Raw genomic sequence first — 14,841 nt, 5'->3', positions numbered from 1 at the left:
CTTTTTGCTAAAGTGCAAAACGTGTGCCTGATACAGATGATACGGCTCACAGTTACTCTTTGCTTAATAAGAACATATTCCTGTCAGAATGAATTTTCATATAAAATAAGAAATAGAGCACTTTCAAATTTAATAAGGTTGTGCAAAAACCTAATTCTGATAAAAATACGTCTCAGTCCCATTGTAATCACATAGTCTAAACATTTAAACATGTATTTGAGGCCAGGGGTATTGCTTATCTTACTAAAGCCATTCTGAACCAAAAGAGCATTTTGGCTTCCTGAAAACGGCAGCTGGAACTGCCTCGGAGAAAATCTTGGGACAGCAGCCATACATGTAGGGAATCCAGAATCTCAGTTGGTTAGGTTCACAATAATGACCTTTTTTATTTTGGAGGTTTTGGGGATTTTATATGTTGCCCTGTTGCTTTGAACACTAAACTCATTGAGTTTTGCCTGGTTCAAAGCAGAGTCGGAGTTAAGTTAGTGTATGTTAAATACAAACAGTCTCACTGATTTCCACTGTGTTTTATGGTATGGTATTTGGTTGCAAGTTACCAACCACGTAACTTTGACAGTAGTGTACTTAGTGCTGAGGCACAAGTATTGAGGTTAGAAAATATTCAACATATTCTGATTGTCAAAGCCAGCTCATCTGCATATGAACAGTTCAGTGACTAGAGCTGTTTTAGCATGTTTGGTCTGCACTGCAGTCTAAAGTAAGAAAGTTAGGTTTAGTCTAAATTACTAGGCTGACATCAGAAACTATCCACTTTCATGCCAAAGAATCAGACTGCCCTATTCTTGGCAATCTCTAATACAGACAGAGCCACAGAACATGGTCCATTTTCTCTGCATATTATGGGTAAAAAGGAAATTAGCATTAGATTTTTTCCATGGTTTTCTGATCCTTCTCTGAAAAAACTGTACACTCAAGGGAAAAAACTTACAGGAAGACATTCCCAGGAGCAAACAGGTTTGTTTAAATAGGTATTTTTAGACTAAAAAAGGCCTAGTATTTTTATTTGCAGGCTTTCCTTTTACTACCTCATCATTCAGCTGAATGTAGGCAACTATTTTAATTTCAAAGACATAATAATCTTGTCTTTAAAACACAAAATCTTCTGTGTATGCTATGACTGCACATTCATTTTGATCTCACTTCAGGCTGCTTTTACGAAATGCAAACATTTCCTTCTTGTGCAGATACATACGTGCAAGGGAATATATGGTCATGGCCATGTCTGTTAATAATCCTCAATGGGACTTGGAAAATAAATGTTTAAAACAATGGTATGGAGGATGTCACGGTATCTTAGTTTATGGTAAGCTTTTTAGGCACATATTTTGTAAGTCATTTTTTATGTTAATAGTAATCAAATCAGTGAAACACTACATAAAAGCCCAAGTTTATCTTTCCTGGGGATGAAATAAGACTTCAGAGATACAGCACTATAGCTGCCATAAGCAGAAGAAATATACAAAAAGGAGAGCCAGTCTTGCCAGGCAGAACTTTAATCAAACACTCAGGCTGATGATTAATTTTGAACTTGGAGGCACAAAGTGTATCCTTCTTGAATATTTCTCTATAGTTTACTAAATACAATCTTTAATGGGAAGAAAATCCTACTACTGTGTCTCATACACATATGAAATTTTACAATTTTAATCTATGTTTTACAAAAGACATATTTTGGATATATTTAACATAGTGGCAGTACTAGTGAGAGTGAATGGTATGTCCTTTTTCAGATAAGTACTGTCAGTGTTTATATTATATAAGGAAGAACATTTTATATGTCAGCTGCGGCTTGTACACTTGCAAGGCTAAAAAGAGATTATACATCTTGAAAAAATCTACAGCTGCAGTACTGCTTCCTCCTAGTACTGGGTATGAACTGTTTGTCGATACGACGGTTCTTAGAAAACTCATGGGGTATATCTGGCCTACCCTCAAAGCCACGATAATAAGAGCTTAAAAGCAACTAAATATATTTGCATATACTTTACTTTTTCTGCCCCAGGAAGATCACAAACTGCATATAATTATTTATTTGTTTGTTTTAACCAACTTACTGATCAGACGATTTCAATGATGGCAAACATAAACCCATTTTAATAACACAATAATGCAATTAAATTTTACTCATTGTTTGGAACAGAACTTCCTTAATATAGTGTGTATGATTTAGTTATCATAACTGTTACCCACATATTTAAATGAAGAAATTAATACTTCATATGTGTGGCATTTAGGAGACAAATTTTTTCGTGTCAATGCATGATAAGATCCTTCCACAGAATAACTATGTGAGGAAGAAAAACCATGAAAAAAATATCTTTTTGTGTAAGAAATACATATTAGAACAGTTGGGAAGACAGGATCTTTCAAGTTGACTTTTGTTATATGTGCACATTGACTGTTGTATTGCCTCTAACAACACAAAATGTTATGTCTTACCATAAAATATAAATGCCTATGTTCCATCTAATATTTAATTTTATATTTGAAATGGGACTTTATTTCTTTTAAATATTTTGAATACCTAGTAACTGGTTGAATAACCTCATAGCCAGGCTTTGGTTTTACAAAAAATACAATTCTATTCCAAACAATGAGTCTCAAAAATTGTCATTCTCATTTCACAGTGTCATAATGGGTTCATTCTAAAAAGTTAAAATAGTTTCCTACAACTGCAGCCCCTAACTTACCTAGAAAGATCACACAAAGCTTTATTTTTTTTCTTGGTTACACAAGTGAAATCACTGGTGATAGATACTGAATAGATTAATTAAACTTGCAGACAATAAATACTTTTCATATATTTTATGCCAATAACGCACAAGATAAACCACATGATGTGTAGTTCCCATTTAGATATGGGAAGTCCAATTTTTATTCCAAATTTAGCTTAATATTCTGAATATCAATAACATTTAGTTGTCCATGAAGGTTAATTATTCTTAGAAATTTAAGAATAACCTAACAAAGTCAAGCTAAAGTTCGCATGGACAAGGTGTATGACAGAATTGGACTGACCTGTAATAATCTGCTAACACTGTGTATATTACTTCATGAATGATTAGGAAAGGTACTGGCAGTACAAACAAGCAGGAAGCAAAAGAATGGCTCAACATAAATCATCTGACAGCAATCGCATATGACTTTTCAGGAGAAATACCCAGACTGCTAACTGGGAAAGCTTTATTTCCTAGCACCTGCCACTTAATAGCATTGTTTTCAAGATGGGCAGGACCAAGATGATTTCTGAAGCAGCAAATCAGAAAGACTGGACCAGTTTAAAAAGAACACTCTTTTCAAAAAGGGTGTGTGAGAGGGGGCTGCTTATAGATCTCAGACTGACAAGTAACATCTTTCTAAGGTATCTGAAGAATGAACGAAGAGTAATAATCCAGTACAGGCTGGCCTGGCTTTAGGCCATTTTAACCATTTAGTTAAAATGTATAGATAGGTAATTTTCAACCTTTTTCAATTTGCAGACCTAAAAAGTGCAGTGGATTAAGGTCTCCTGACAATAGATTTGCTTTTCTTAGTCACATTTCATAAACCCTGAAGAACAGGCTTCTGACTTCCTTAAGGGGCTGCAGATCACACATTAAAAACACTGGTGTCAGAAGGTTGTTTTTTTAAAAAAACCCTTTGCTCTAAATGGTCTGGCTGCTGTTGTTAAGCAATTGGTTCTTTGGTTTAAGAAAGCTGTCTGGTGCATATGAACTCTTGATCAGAGACTTCAAAGGGAAGAAACACATGTGCAAGATCAGCCTCAGAAGACTGGCTGTCTGATGAAGCTGTCTTATAACAACTAGTTGCTCTGTAAGATTGACTGCTTCATAAGGATAGACGCGGTGGGAATCGCAGCCACATGCTCAGTCTGTGTGTACAACAGGACTGGAAGGTGACAGTTTTATTTAATAAAACAAGCCAACTTCAGTGTAGAACCATGATTAAAACACTGAAAAAAACAAAATACACAAACAAAACCACTCAGTTATTTAATCAAAAATGAATGAAATGCTCACAAGGGGAAAAATTCTCTCCTTTGCGAGTGACTAACCCCAAACAGATTAATCTAACACCAAGATGAGCAACACTATTGAGTATTATATCCTGCAGCCCACAGCACTCTCACAGAACTGTCTCAGGAAAGGAGTTCCAGTTGCAAAGACTGGAGATGAGGCTGAGAGGAGGCTGCCACAGGTCTCTGGAAACAAAGTTACAGCCAACAGAAACAGGAGCAGCCAAGCAGATCCCCAACGAAATGGAAGTTAATAGTGTAAGTAAATAATCTGGCCCATGCAAAACAGGTTGAAGTTCTAGGGTCTTTCAGGTGTAGGCTCTTTGTGACACAAATAGCTCTTCTAACACTAAATGCTTCCGACTGAAAGGTAGTTTTTTTTCCTTAGAAAACAAACAAACAGAAAAACACACACCAAAAATTGGGAATAGTGAAGCCTAAATAATTGCTGTGTGCTTTTACTGCTGAAGGATGTATAAATAAATATCTCCGATTTATGAGCTGGTTCTCCTTTACCTCTCCTCAAGCCTAGGACCTGGGCTTGATCCTGTCCTCATTGAAATGAATAGAAAAAACACAAAGTGAGCTGGTAACACTATAAGCTACTGCTTTGTAAAGTGAGACTGAAGCTGAAAGATTTAGGAAGCTTGCTTTCTTGCCTTTTATCAGCAGTACTGTGAGGCTTAGATTTTTACTAAGGTCCTTCAAAGTTCAAACGCTCATCAAAGATCCCCCAGATGAGATGGCCTATTAATCTGGGAGAAATCTTTTCAGAATATGGCCCTCAGAGCACCATTCTCTGGCTGAAGATCAAGTGTGGTCTATCAATACCACATTGTCTCACAGAAAAGTTCCACGAGGAAGCTTCTAAAGGCCAACCGAGGAGCTGTGGAGTCTTCTTAATATCAGTTTTTAAGTATTCCCTGGTACATATGAGATACAAGCCTGTCTTCTATATGTTAACAGTATTAGTAAATACTAAATCAAACCATTATTTCCGCCTTTTTTCCAAGTTTTTTCCACCTTCTCAGCAATACATTCTATCAAAAATTATCTCCATCGTCCATCTCTTTTCCAAATCATCTTTGTGCAAAAGATGTTTGTGCCACAGGGAAGCATATGAATATACAAACACTGATAAAGTAACATATAAACACTGACAGCATAATAGAACTGAGTAAATGCACCATAATCAAGAGGAAAAAAAAATATGTATTACGTCTTCGCTGTACTACCTCTGTATTTGTTCTGAAGCATTTTGCGATGAATTTGGTAGACAACACTGCTTAACAGACAGCTTCATTTCATATTTTCAAAATGTCCTCCTTGCCAAAAATTGAACAGTTTCAACGCTTAGCACCACTGAGGAGGACAGCAAGTGAATAGGGGTGTGTCTGAATCCTTAACATAGGAAAGATGCAATAATTTCATTGCCGTATTATCAGCACAGAAACCCCCCCTTCAATCTTTCTTCCCACCTTTTCATAGTATTTGACCTCATAGTCCAAGATGATCCCATTCGGATGTTCAGGTTCTTGCCAAGACAGAGATACGCTGTTCCTGGATGTTCGGTCTTTTCTAATTATTGTGATGGGGGATGGAGCTGTATTGGGGGGGAAAGAGAGAAAAGTAAATTGAGTTTATCTTTGTTCTAATCCTTGGCAAAGAGCATTGTTTCCATTTAAAAGACTCATGAGCATCGGTCTGGATTTGTATCAACATTCAGCAGCTGGATTACAGTTCTGGTACACATGTCTTAAAGCGTACTGGCCTGAAGGAAAATGAACTGAGATTTTCTGTTACACAGACTAGTGGCAAGACAGCAGATGGTTTTAATCTGCTACTACAGTGTAAGTAACGAAAAACATTTGATACTTTAAAAAGAGAACAAAACAACAGTACTACCTATTTGTTATAATGCTAAAGTATTATTATTACCAGATCCTGAGAACTCTGATAACATTTTCACGCACAAGTGTAAAACAGCGCTGGAACGCGTTACATACAGGGAGTTCCTGGTATCCACGGCTAGTAATAATCATCAGCATACTGCGGAATACAGCCTCTTTTATAACATTATTTGGTATGCTCCCCAGATACAAATTGCTCCCCAATACACTATTCCTTTACCACATTTCTTTGAAAATGAATTTTGAAGAAGAAATATGAAACCTAAACTGCAAAATAATCTCATTTCTGATCTGTCTTAATCACAGTTAGGCATGACACTCAATTGCATGCCATAAACTCACCCACTACCTAAAACTTGAAAGTATCATCAGTGTTGCAGGAAAAAAAAATCATCATTACTTAAGATTCTTTAAGATCATTTCATCTTTAGACCACCCAGCTCTACGTGTTGTTCCAAAACCAGGCCTAGGTTTCCTGGACTCATTGAAAGATACGCAAAACAATTTTCTTCTTCCTTCTTTTGGGTTGGCTTCCCACCAAATGCCTCTCTCTCATGGTTTTGGCCAAACTTCATCAGAAGATTACTTGCAGATCACACATTAAAGGTTGTAACTGCCATTTTAAAAAAAAATCTTTTACTAATAAACAGCCTTTTATCTTACTGTGTAAAACAAATGTGTTTATAAGTTCACATTGTGCTATCCTAATAAAAAGGCACTAGTTCATCTAAACAACTTAATTTCAGCTGAATCTTATGAAATTTTTACTGCTCATATAAAACTAGTCGCACTTTTCAAGCATTATACATGTGCATGCACTAACCAGCGCCCTTCTTGTTTGGGTTTTCATTGTTGCAAGAGACCTTTCAAAAGCCAGAAAAAGGCGAGTCTTAATTAAAACAATTTTTGGAAAAAAGTATGCTATATTTGATTTCACCAAACTTGATCAAAGTATACTTTCTAGTCTTGAGTCATAATCTAAATGTTGACATCCTCCTTTAATTGACTAGAAAAGGCTACATACACCCACACAACAAGCAGGTACGTATATACACCCCTTCACATCCGCTCCGGGCAGAAAGAACCACACGTACTCTGAAACACGTTTTTGCCTGTCACCCAGTTTCAAATACCTTGCCTAAAACATTAAAAAGAAAAAACATTAGAGAAAAAAAATCCTTTTTTTTTTTTTCCAACAGGAATAATTTATTCTGAAGTTAGATTGCTGAATTCAGATTCTAGAGTTTTACAGTTTTTTTAAAGTGGAATTGGAAAGAGTCTCTTGTTTTTATTCAGGCTCACCAGACCTGTGCTTGCTGAAAAGCTGAAAAACATTAGGGCAAGGTATACAGGATCGGTTTCTAATGAACGTCCTTCTGTAATTCCACAAACCAGTGCTGGAGCCAAAATATGAAGTGGCTAGCTGGTTGGACTGCTCTACTATAAGCAGCTTTATGTTACCTCATATACCCGTGTCTTGCTGCTTCTACGCTCTTGGAAGTCATTTTTATGTCTTCTTTCTAAGTCAGGCTATTTATCATTTTTTTGTATTTGAATAGCATGCCAAGTCCAGTACCCCAGCTGGTAACACTTCCCATTAAGGTAACATTAATACAGATTTTATGAATAATTAATATATGATTAACAGAAATGGCTTTTTCCCCTAGTAAATTATGGTAATTTGTGCTATAACACACTCTTAGGGCGGGCTGAAATAATCTTACATGCTCCAATACAGATGTGCTTTGAAAAAGCTTTCTTCTAACACAGTATTAATTATTTTAAGCTCATTTACACACATCTCTGCAGATGCTACCAGTAACATAGCTCATAGCAGTTTTTTAGAAAAGTGTCTGCTCTGCAGTTATCAATAACATTATAAAACATTCATACAGCTCTTCTAAGCCCCAGGGGTTCCTAAAGCTGCTTAGAAATTGTACGTACATAGTGTTTTAAAGAGACAGCATCCCATACCGTGGGCAAATGGAGGGGAGTTTGATAATCACTGAGAATAAAAAGTTTCATGGACCTTTGATTCTATGCACAGAACAGATCTGAGCTCTGCAACACAGCATTGCCCTCTAGATGACTCTACCAGCTTCTGAACCTTTGACTCTATGAATAGTATATATCCTAAATCTGTTTAAACCACCAGCTTATCTTGACTACCCTGGTTACTGAAGTTACCTAGTTTTAAAGCACTAACCTTGAGTGCATAAAGGAATAGGTTTTTTTCAGCCGTTTCAGTGGTGGACTATTTATTTCTAGGGGTAAACCACACCATCCATGTTCAGAGGAGAAGATATTTATTTGTAATTTAATTTTAACTTTTTGAATTATCCTGTATATTATCTTCTTACCATCTTGTTTAATCATCTTTTATCATCTTGTGCATCATCTGAGCATTTTAATTTTGAAACACATATGGTGCTAAAAATAAACACCCAATATTCTGGTATAGATTTCAAAAATTTCCTGCTATTCCCATCATCTCTGTGCGTTCACTTTGGATTTTACAAGCAATAATCGACCTTCATCCCTCTCTTCATTTCTGTTGCACAAAACAGATCCTAGGAGAGGACACCACTCAGAAGAGTCACTCCAGCCTGCTCCTCTTCTAGCATCATGTCAGGCTTAGGGCTCTTCAAAGCCCAGACCAAATTGAACCGTGCTGCTCCCAGGACAAGCTCGGTGCCAGGATGTTCCTTCTGCAAGAAGGGGAGTAGGAGGAAAAAGGGATAAATCTTGAACCCAGCATCCCCAATAAGCAGGCTTGTGGTTCCCTCATTGATGCAGGGATGAGAAGTACTGCTCAATGAGAGCCGGTGCACTAAATCTGGTTTCCCAAAGTAGATTCCAGTATAAGCAAAGAGACAGAGATGACCCGGCTATTCTGCTGGGTCTGCTCCCCTGCACAAGTGAGGTCTTTGTCTATATACCCTAAATTGTTTCTTTGCCTATGTCTAGAACTGACTCCTCTATTAACATATGAGATCAACAGAAGAACAAGAGACAATGATCCTTTGGTTTGACCAAGAAAAGATAAAGGCAAAAAATTTCCAGCACAGCATGTGGCATAAGCTTTCGCTGCTGGTCTGCAAGAAACTGGACTGTTATGGCTTTAAATCTTAACACAAACATTTTTATTTTTCTACTGCATCTATCAGATAGATAGGTATGAAAGGTCCTTGAACCCTAATTTAATAAACCATCTTGTTCAGGACAATGTTAAGTTTATGCTTAAACCTACCGCATATCTTAACCAAGAGTTAAGATATGCTAAAAGTTAAGCTAAACTATATGTATGCATTGCCCTGCGTAAGGATAGTCACATGACAATAAAAATGCTTTTGTGATCTGAGGCCTTGCCTCAGGTCTTGGATGTGTTTAGGAATATCTTAACATTTAACTCTGGAATTAATATCTTTTTGTATATACCCCTAGAACATATTTTAATAAATCAAAAAATATAAACTGTGTCTCTAGATCTGTATTTATTTTCTTTTTTTTTTTTTTGCTTGAGTGTTCTTGAATATGTCCTCTGAAGCAAAAAAAAAAAGGCTAGCTCCAATGAAGTTATTGAAGGTACGTCAATGTCAGAACAACCATTTCTGGCTCAAAGTAGCCTACATTTCCTAGGAGTCGCTCCATTTTGTAACAACTAATCCTTCCTTCTCATCAGAACAGCTGAGTTGCTGTATTCATCTATTTCCTTTGTAGAGTCTGAAAGTCCAGCAAAGAGAGGAACAGCACTCAAAGGAAGCTAACACTATAAATCCTTAAACAATGAAGACATCACCATAAGCAGTGATATATATAGTCTTTAGTATAAGCAGTGATATATATAGTCTGTAGTTCTTTGAACGAGGAAGTAAGGGCTTGAGAGCTTCCTGAAGACCATCAAATAACTACAGCAGGATGAGACTGAAGTCAAAAGCACGCTATAGAAAGGAACAGAAGTACTTCATATTTAGAATATCTATTTTTCGTCACACACATCAGGATTTTTCTTTCTTCAAGTAAAAGAAAGACAATTAGACTGTGCAACCATAGAATGCTAGAACAAATATTTTAAACGGCTGCAGCTCCTATTGACAAAACCAATTTAAGTCCAGTCTAGTAAAATGGCATATCATAAAGCTATTTTTACACAAATAGAAATAAATTGTTTGAAATTATCTTCATTATTAAAGCATCAACACGCTAGATTAATTTATCATTCAGGGAACGCATGTTTCAAGGTAAAAAGGAGAGTATTTTTTTAGACTAAAAAGTTGAATAAGCATCGTTTCAGTGACTGTTGGATAAACCATCATATATCTCCATATAGTTAACTTTTTGTTGGTATTCTGATCAATGTGATCAATGTATTAGTACTGTCAACCTCCTCACTGTCTTAAGTTTTTTTTTGTTTTTTTTTTTTACTTTTCATAATTAACTTCAGGCATATGTGGGCATACACTGAGAGTTTAAGTCATCTTCTGTAAGAAAAAAATGTTCATGCTCATTAGTCACATGAAATGCATACAGAGACATTTTTATGCATCAGATGGTTACTACTGGCATGGTACTACAGTCTAACTGGTTTATGACTAGTTTAAGCAGTTAATATGAACATTCAAGACTCCCTAGAGTTACAAGGGGAAATGTACTTTGAGCACTCAGTGTTGTTAGGTAGCATTTGTGGCAACTGGGAATGTGGATGCTGAAAAGCTAACGAATGCAATGATCCAGGGAGCTTAGCTTCACAAGTGTAAAAACCTCCTCACTCATGACTATTAAAGGTGCAAGCAAATAACATGAAGGATCTAGCAAAAAAGGACAATAAAACTCTGCTCAAATTGATTTCCCAGAGAAACTGACCCCAACAGATCATCTGTTTTCCTCCAGTTTAATAGCAGCTGTACATAAATCTCCTTATTGACTTTTTCTTATTCTTTGGTTATTGTTTTCATATGTGACTGGCTTACAGATGTATCTGCTGGAAGAAAATTCCCTGTCCTGTGACAGAGAATTCAGTATTAACTCTGGGAAGCCATACGTGTACAACTGCTGAAATTACTTAGAGTCATGTCATTTCTTGCTTAGGTTTCTACATTGGCAAATTAAATTTTAAGGAAAGCATAGTAGAGTTCTCTAGGATTTCATACGAAAATGACCATGCTCTGCTCACCTCTAGCTTCCATTCACAATCACCTGTCTGCACTGGAGATCTAAATACTCCAAGTTATGTGGAAAGATGGTGCTCAAGAACATAACTGAGCCAGGAGAATCAACACTATTACTGTATTATTAGTACTGTAACCTCTTCCACACTGTTGGAATTAATGGCAAGCTTGTTCATTATTTCTTCTTTTAGAAACCTTATGATATTACTATCTAATCCTGAAATTGTCATCTGATATAATATATAACTTTGCTTTAGTGTCTATGATGCCCCTAGAGGGTAATGTGGAAGCAAGAACAGTAAATAAATTAAGAAGACCATAATCTGAAAATTAAATGTCTAGCCTCTAATGCTAGAATCCACTGGGACCAAAACCCAAATCTCTGAAGTCCAAGTCATAAAAACTATCATACAAGTCAAAGTGGAAAGATCAATGTTTGATTGAATAAACTGATCTTTCCCTTAGACATAGTTTCTCTAGAAAACTGGGCTATATGGGAGGACTTTCTCTGGTGCAAGCATCAGGCACCCATGCAGAGTGTTTAGTTCAGTCCAGGACAGCTAATAATAATGCTTCACATACATACATATTTCATTCACATAAGGAGACCCCAACAGCTGAATTTCTGTGAGCCAGGCTTGTATTTTTGGTTCTATCCAACCATTCCACTATCAACTAATATTCAACTTGTGAGACAGACGTAAGTAACAAGTCACAAAGCTGTTTAATGATGTCACATCTCCATGACACAATCACACTAATATGATTTCTGTATGAACTGCTACCCTTCTGCTTGGACCCTTTGCATCGCTAATATATAGTCTGTGGATTAACATCTAACAGTGGCTTGTCATAGAAGATTACTCACAGAAAGCAGGAGCTGCACTATTTGAAACCTTCTCTGCTTAGATTACTATTTACTTTCTTCATTAAGTGCAGTTAAACATGCTGTTATCCTATATACTGTTCTGCTAAAACGAGTAATTACAAGGTTAATCACATAAGCACATTCCAAAGAAGGCACAGTCAGGACATTGTTGTCAGGTGCCTCACAGGGTCTGTGGAAGAAAGAGGAAACAGTTACATTTTAACAACATTTTGGAAACCTGCTAAACTCTACACATTCCTCTTCCACATACAATTACCCACCTCCTGAATGTGTGCGCAGACATAGTCCTTTCGCCCTTTAATCTCCAGGATATGTAGTTAAACTAGCATAGTACTTTTGTATGTGTTTTTGCACCTTTTGTTTAAGCTGTAGCAGACTCAATATATTTTTAAGACTTGCACTGTAAAATGTCATCCGATTCTACAACATCATTAAGTGACTGTCTGCCAGAAAGGAGTGCGCCGTTCTTGTCACCGGAGACAGGAATAAGGGAGCCTATTAAGCCCACAGCAAGAGGTCCATGCCAGTGCACAGAACTCTTGCACTGGATCCAAGGTGGTTCCTAGTAGGATACAGTAATAATGAAGTGAGTGAAAAGATTCACAGAGGGCTATCAAGATCTAGGAGTTTACACGAGTCAAAACGCGGAAGGAAAGCAAGACAACATAATGGAAAGGATAAACGGAAGCAGGTCCACTTGGGATGAAACAAAGTGGTGTGTGGGAGCATATTCTGTTCTGAGGAAGGCTGGTTTTGGTTGCAATTCAAGTTTTTTGCTTAAAACATTTCTAAAGGTATTCTCCAGCCCTGACACAGACAGTGAGGTATGCACATGGGGAATTTTTACAGCAAAATGAATATATGTTATAACGTGTTATCTTCTTAGACTAACCTAATTTGAATCTTCAATCAAAACAATGTTAAATTTAAATTTAAATTTAAATCATGGGAAAAAAAAAAAGAACAAAACACTTTACATACTAACTTGCTCATGATTATTTTAATGGATGACTTCCTGGATTACAGCAGAAATACTCAAAACGCAGCTGGAAGCTAGTGGCCTGTAGCCTGTGGTTATAGACTCCAGAGTGACTGCAGGCACTGCACAGGTGACATGAAGGAAAGAAGGAAGGGCAGCGAACTGAAAAGGGGAAAACAAGCATCTTCAGCAGGAACTGCACTAAAAGGCAGCTGCTTGCTTTCACTCTCAAGTGCAGAGAAAGGCAACCTTCTGGGCAGCAGCTGTCACTGGACAAGAGATTATCAGAGCTCATTTCTCACTCTTACAAATAAATTTTAAATTAAAAGCAAACTTCATTAAGTGTTGTACATTCATGTTCTCATCTCTTCCTCTTTTTATTAAAAGAGATAACAAATGCCTTCCACAGAGCAAACAATGTTAGACTTACTCATATGTTTAACACATGTGTAATAAATCATGGAAACGCCATGTCCATTTGGGAAGTATCAGGCTGCACAAGGCACTCACTTCAGAAACTGAAAATTATGGTGCCATGGTGTTCACAGCTGTTATTTCATAGAGGAGAGAAATGCAGTATATGCTTTCATAAGGATTCAGCCCAAAGGTACTCACAATACAAATGTTATTCTTTCTGTTCTCTGCTTGAGATGGCGATGGTGGGAGCTTCGCAATACTTCATATTTTTCACTCAATGTTTTTAAGATCATATCAGTTTAAAATAAACATTTTTGCTTTGCCTTCCCTACCCCATTGTTACGTTACTTTATAGTATGTTAGAGCCTCAAGCTTCCTGGTGTGACATTTTTACAAAGAATAATTTATTCACTATGACTGTGACATCAGCTGTTAGATGCTGAGTAGGCTTTTGCTTTCCATGAAAGTTAAGTTATCATCTCTATCAGAGAAATTTCACCCACAATTTAGGAAGTATATTTAAGAACCATCTCTAGGAACATCAGTATTTAAAACGGAAGAAGACAGGTGTGCCCAGATAAGTGATTTCAGCTCTTTGACCGATCTGTCAGGACATTCCATTGGAGGCTTTTCAACCCAGTCAGAAGACACTGTACATGGAAATAATCCTTCTCAGACCTCTTGTCCTGTCACTCTTGAGTACTTTCAGAAATGGCTTTGGACCAATTGATTTTGCAAAGGTTAACTAGGACATGAGTATCACTGATGGAGCAGGCTTGGTAAGTGATCACGTCTCCTTTCATTTTCTTTCATATTTTTGGGTGATTTTAGTGGGGTTTTTTGTTTGTTTTTTAAACAGTTTCTTGATATGTAGCAGCATAATTTACTAACAAGAATGTTAAAAAGAAAGCTCCTTTAGAATGAGACAGTGCAAGAATAAGAAAAGAAATAAAGAAAACTGATTTCCTCGAGGGATTTCTGGTGTCAAGCTAACAAATTCTAAGGGCACTCATTTCACAACACTGAGAAGACTAGCGTGAAGAAGCAAAGTATCTGATTTTCAGAACAAGTTCTGTTAGCTTCAGATGATACCTGTCTTCAAGAGTTGAATGACACAGCTATCCTCAGGCGCAGATCAGCTTATATAGTTGGCCCTAGTTAAAACTAAAGCTACATGTTTAAGAAGATTCTAACATGAAAGGGTGTGTAACTTTGAAATTATAATTGTTTTATATTTAAATGCTATTAAAAATAAATATTAGATAATATGTGCCTTAATAATTTCTCCAATAATTTTGATCATAGTCCCCAAGCCTAAAGAAACAAGTAACATTCTCTTCCGTTTCTTTTTTTTAAGTCGCTAGCTTGCAAATTATCTAGTGGGATAAGCTTCAGGGAAAGTTGTTCTGCCTTTGCAATCAAGAGGAACGCAGACAATTTCT

The 14,841-nt window shown here is 36.7% G+C and overlaps 1 protein-coding gene across 5 annotated transcripts in view; it reads right to left on the bottom strand.

Annotated features, from left to right (window-relative positions):
* EPHA3 (EPH receptor A3) overlaps nt 1–14,841 on the bottom strand; it is a 234,633-nt gene that overhangs the window by 52,861 nt on the left and 166,931 nt on the right. For all 5 annotated transcript variants that reach the window (XM_068909008.1, XM_068909016.1, XM_068909037.1 and 2 more), the window contains one exon: nt 5,515–5,639. In XM_068909008.1, the coding sequence (XP_068765109.1) occupies nt 5,515–5,639 (125 nt within the window). The remainder of the gene's footprint in view (nt 1–5,514; nt 5,640–14,841) is intronic.

This window comes from Struthio camelus, chromosome 1 (assembly GCF_040807025.1).
Source record: "Struthio camelus isolate bStrCam1 chromosome 1, bStrCam1.hap1, whole genome shotgun sequence".
NCBI classification, from domain to species: Eukaryota; Metazoa; Chordata; class Aves; order Struthioniformes; family Struthionidae; genus Struthio; species Struthio camelus.
This window is presented reverse-complemented; position numbering and strand designations above follow the sequence as displayed.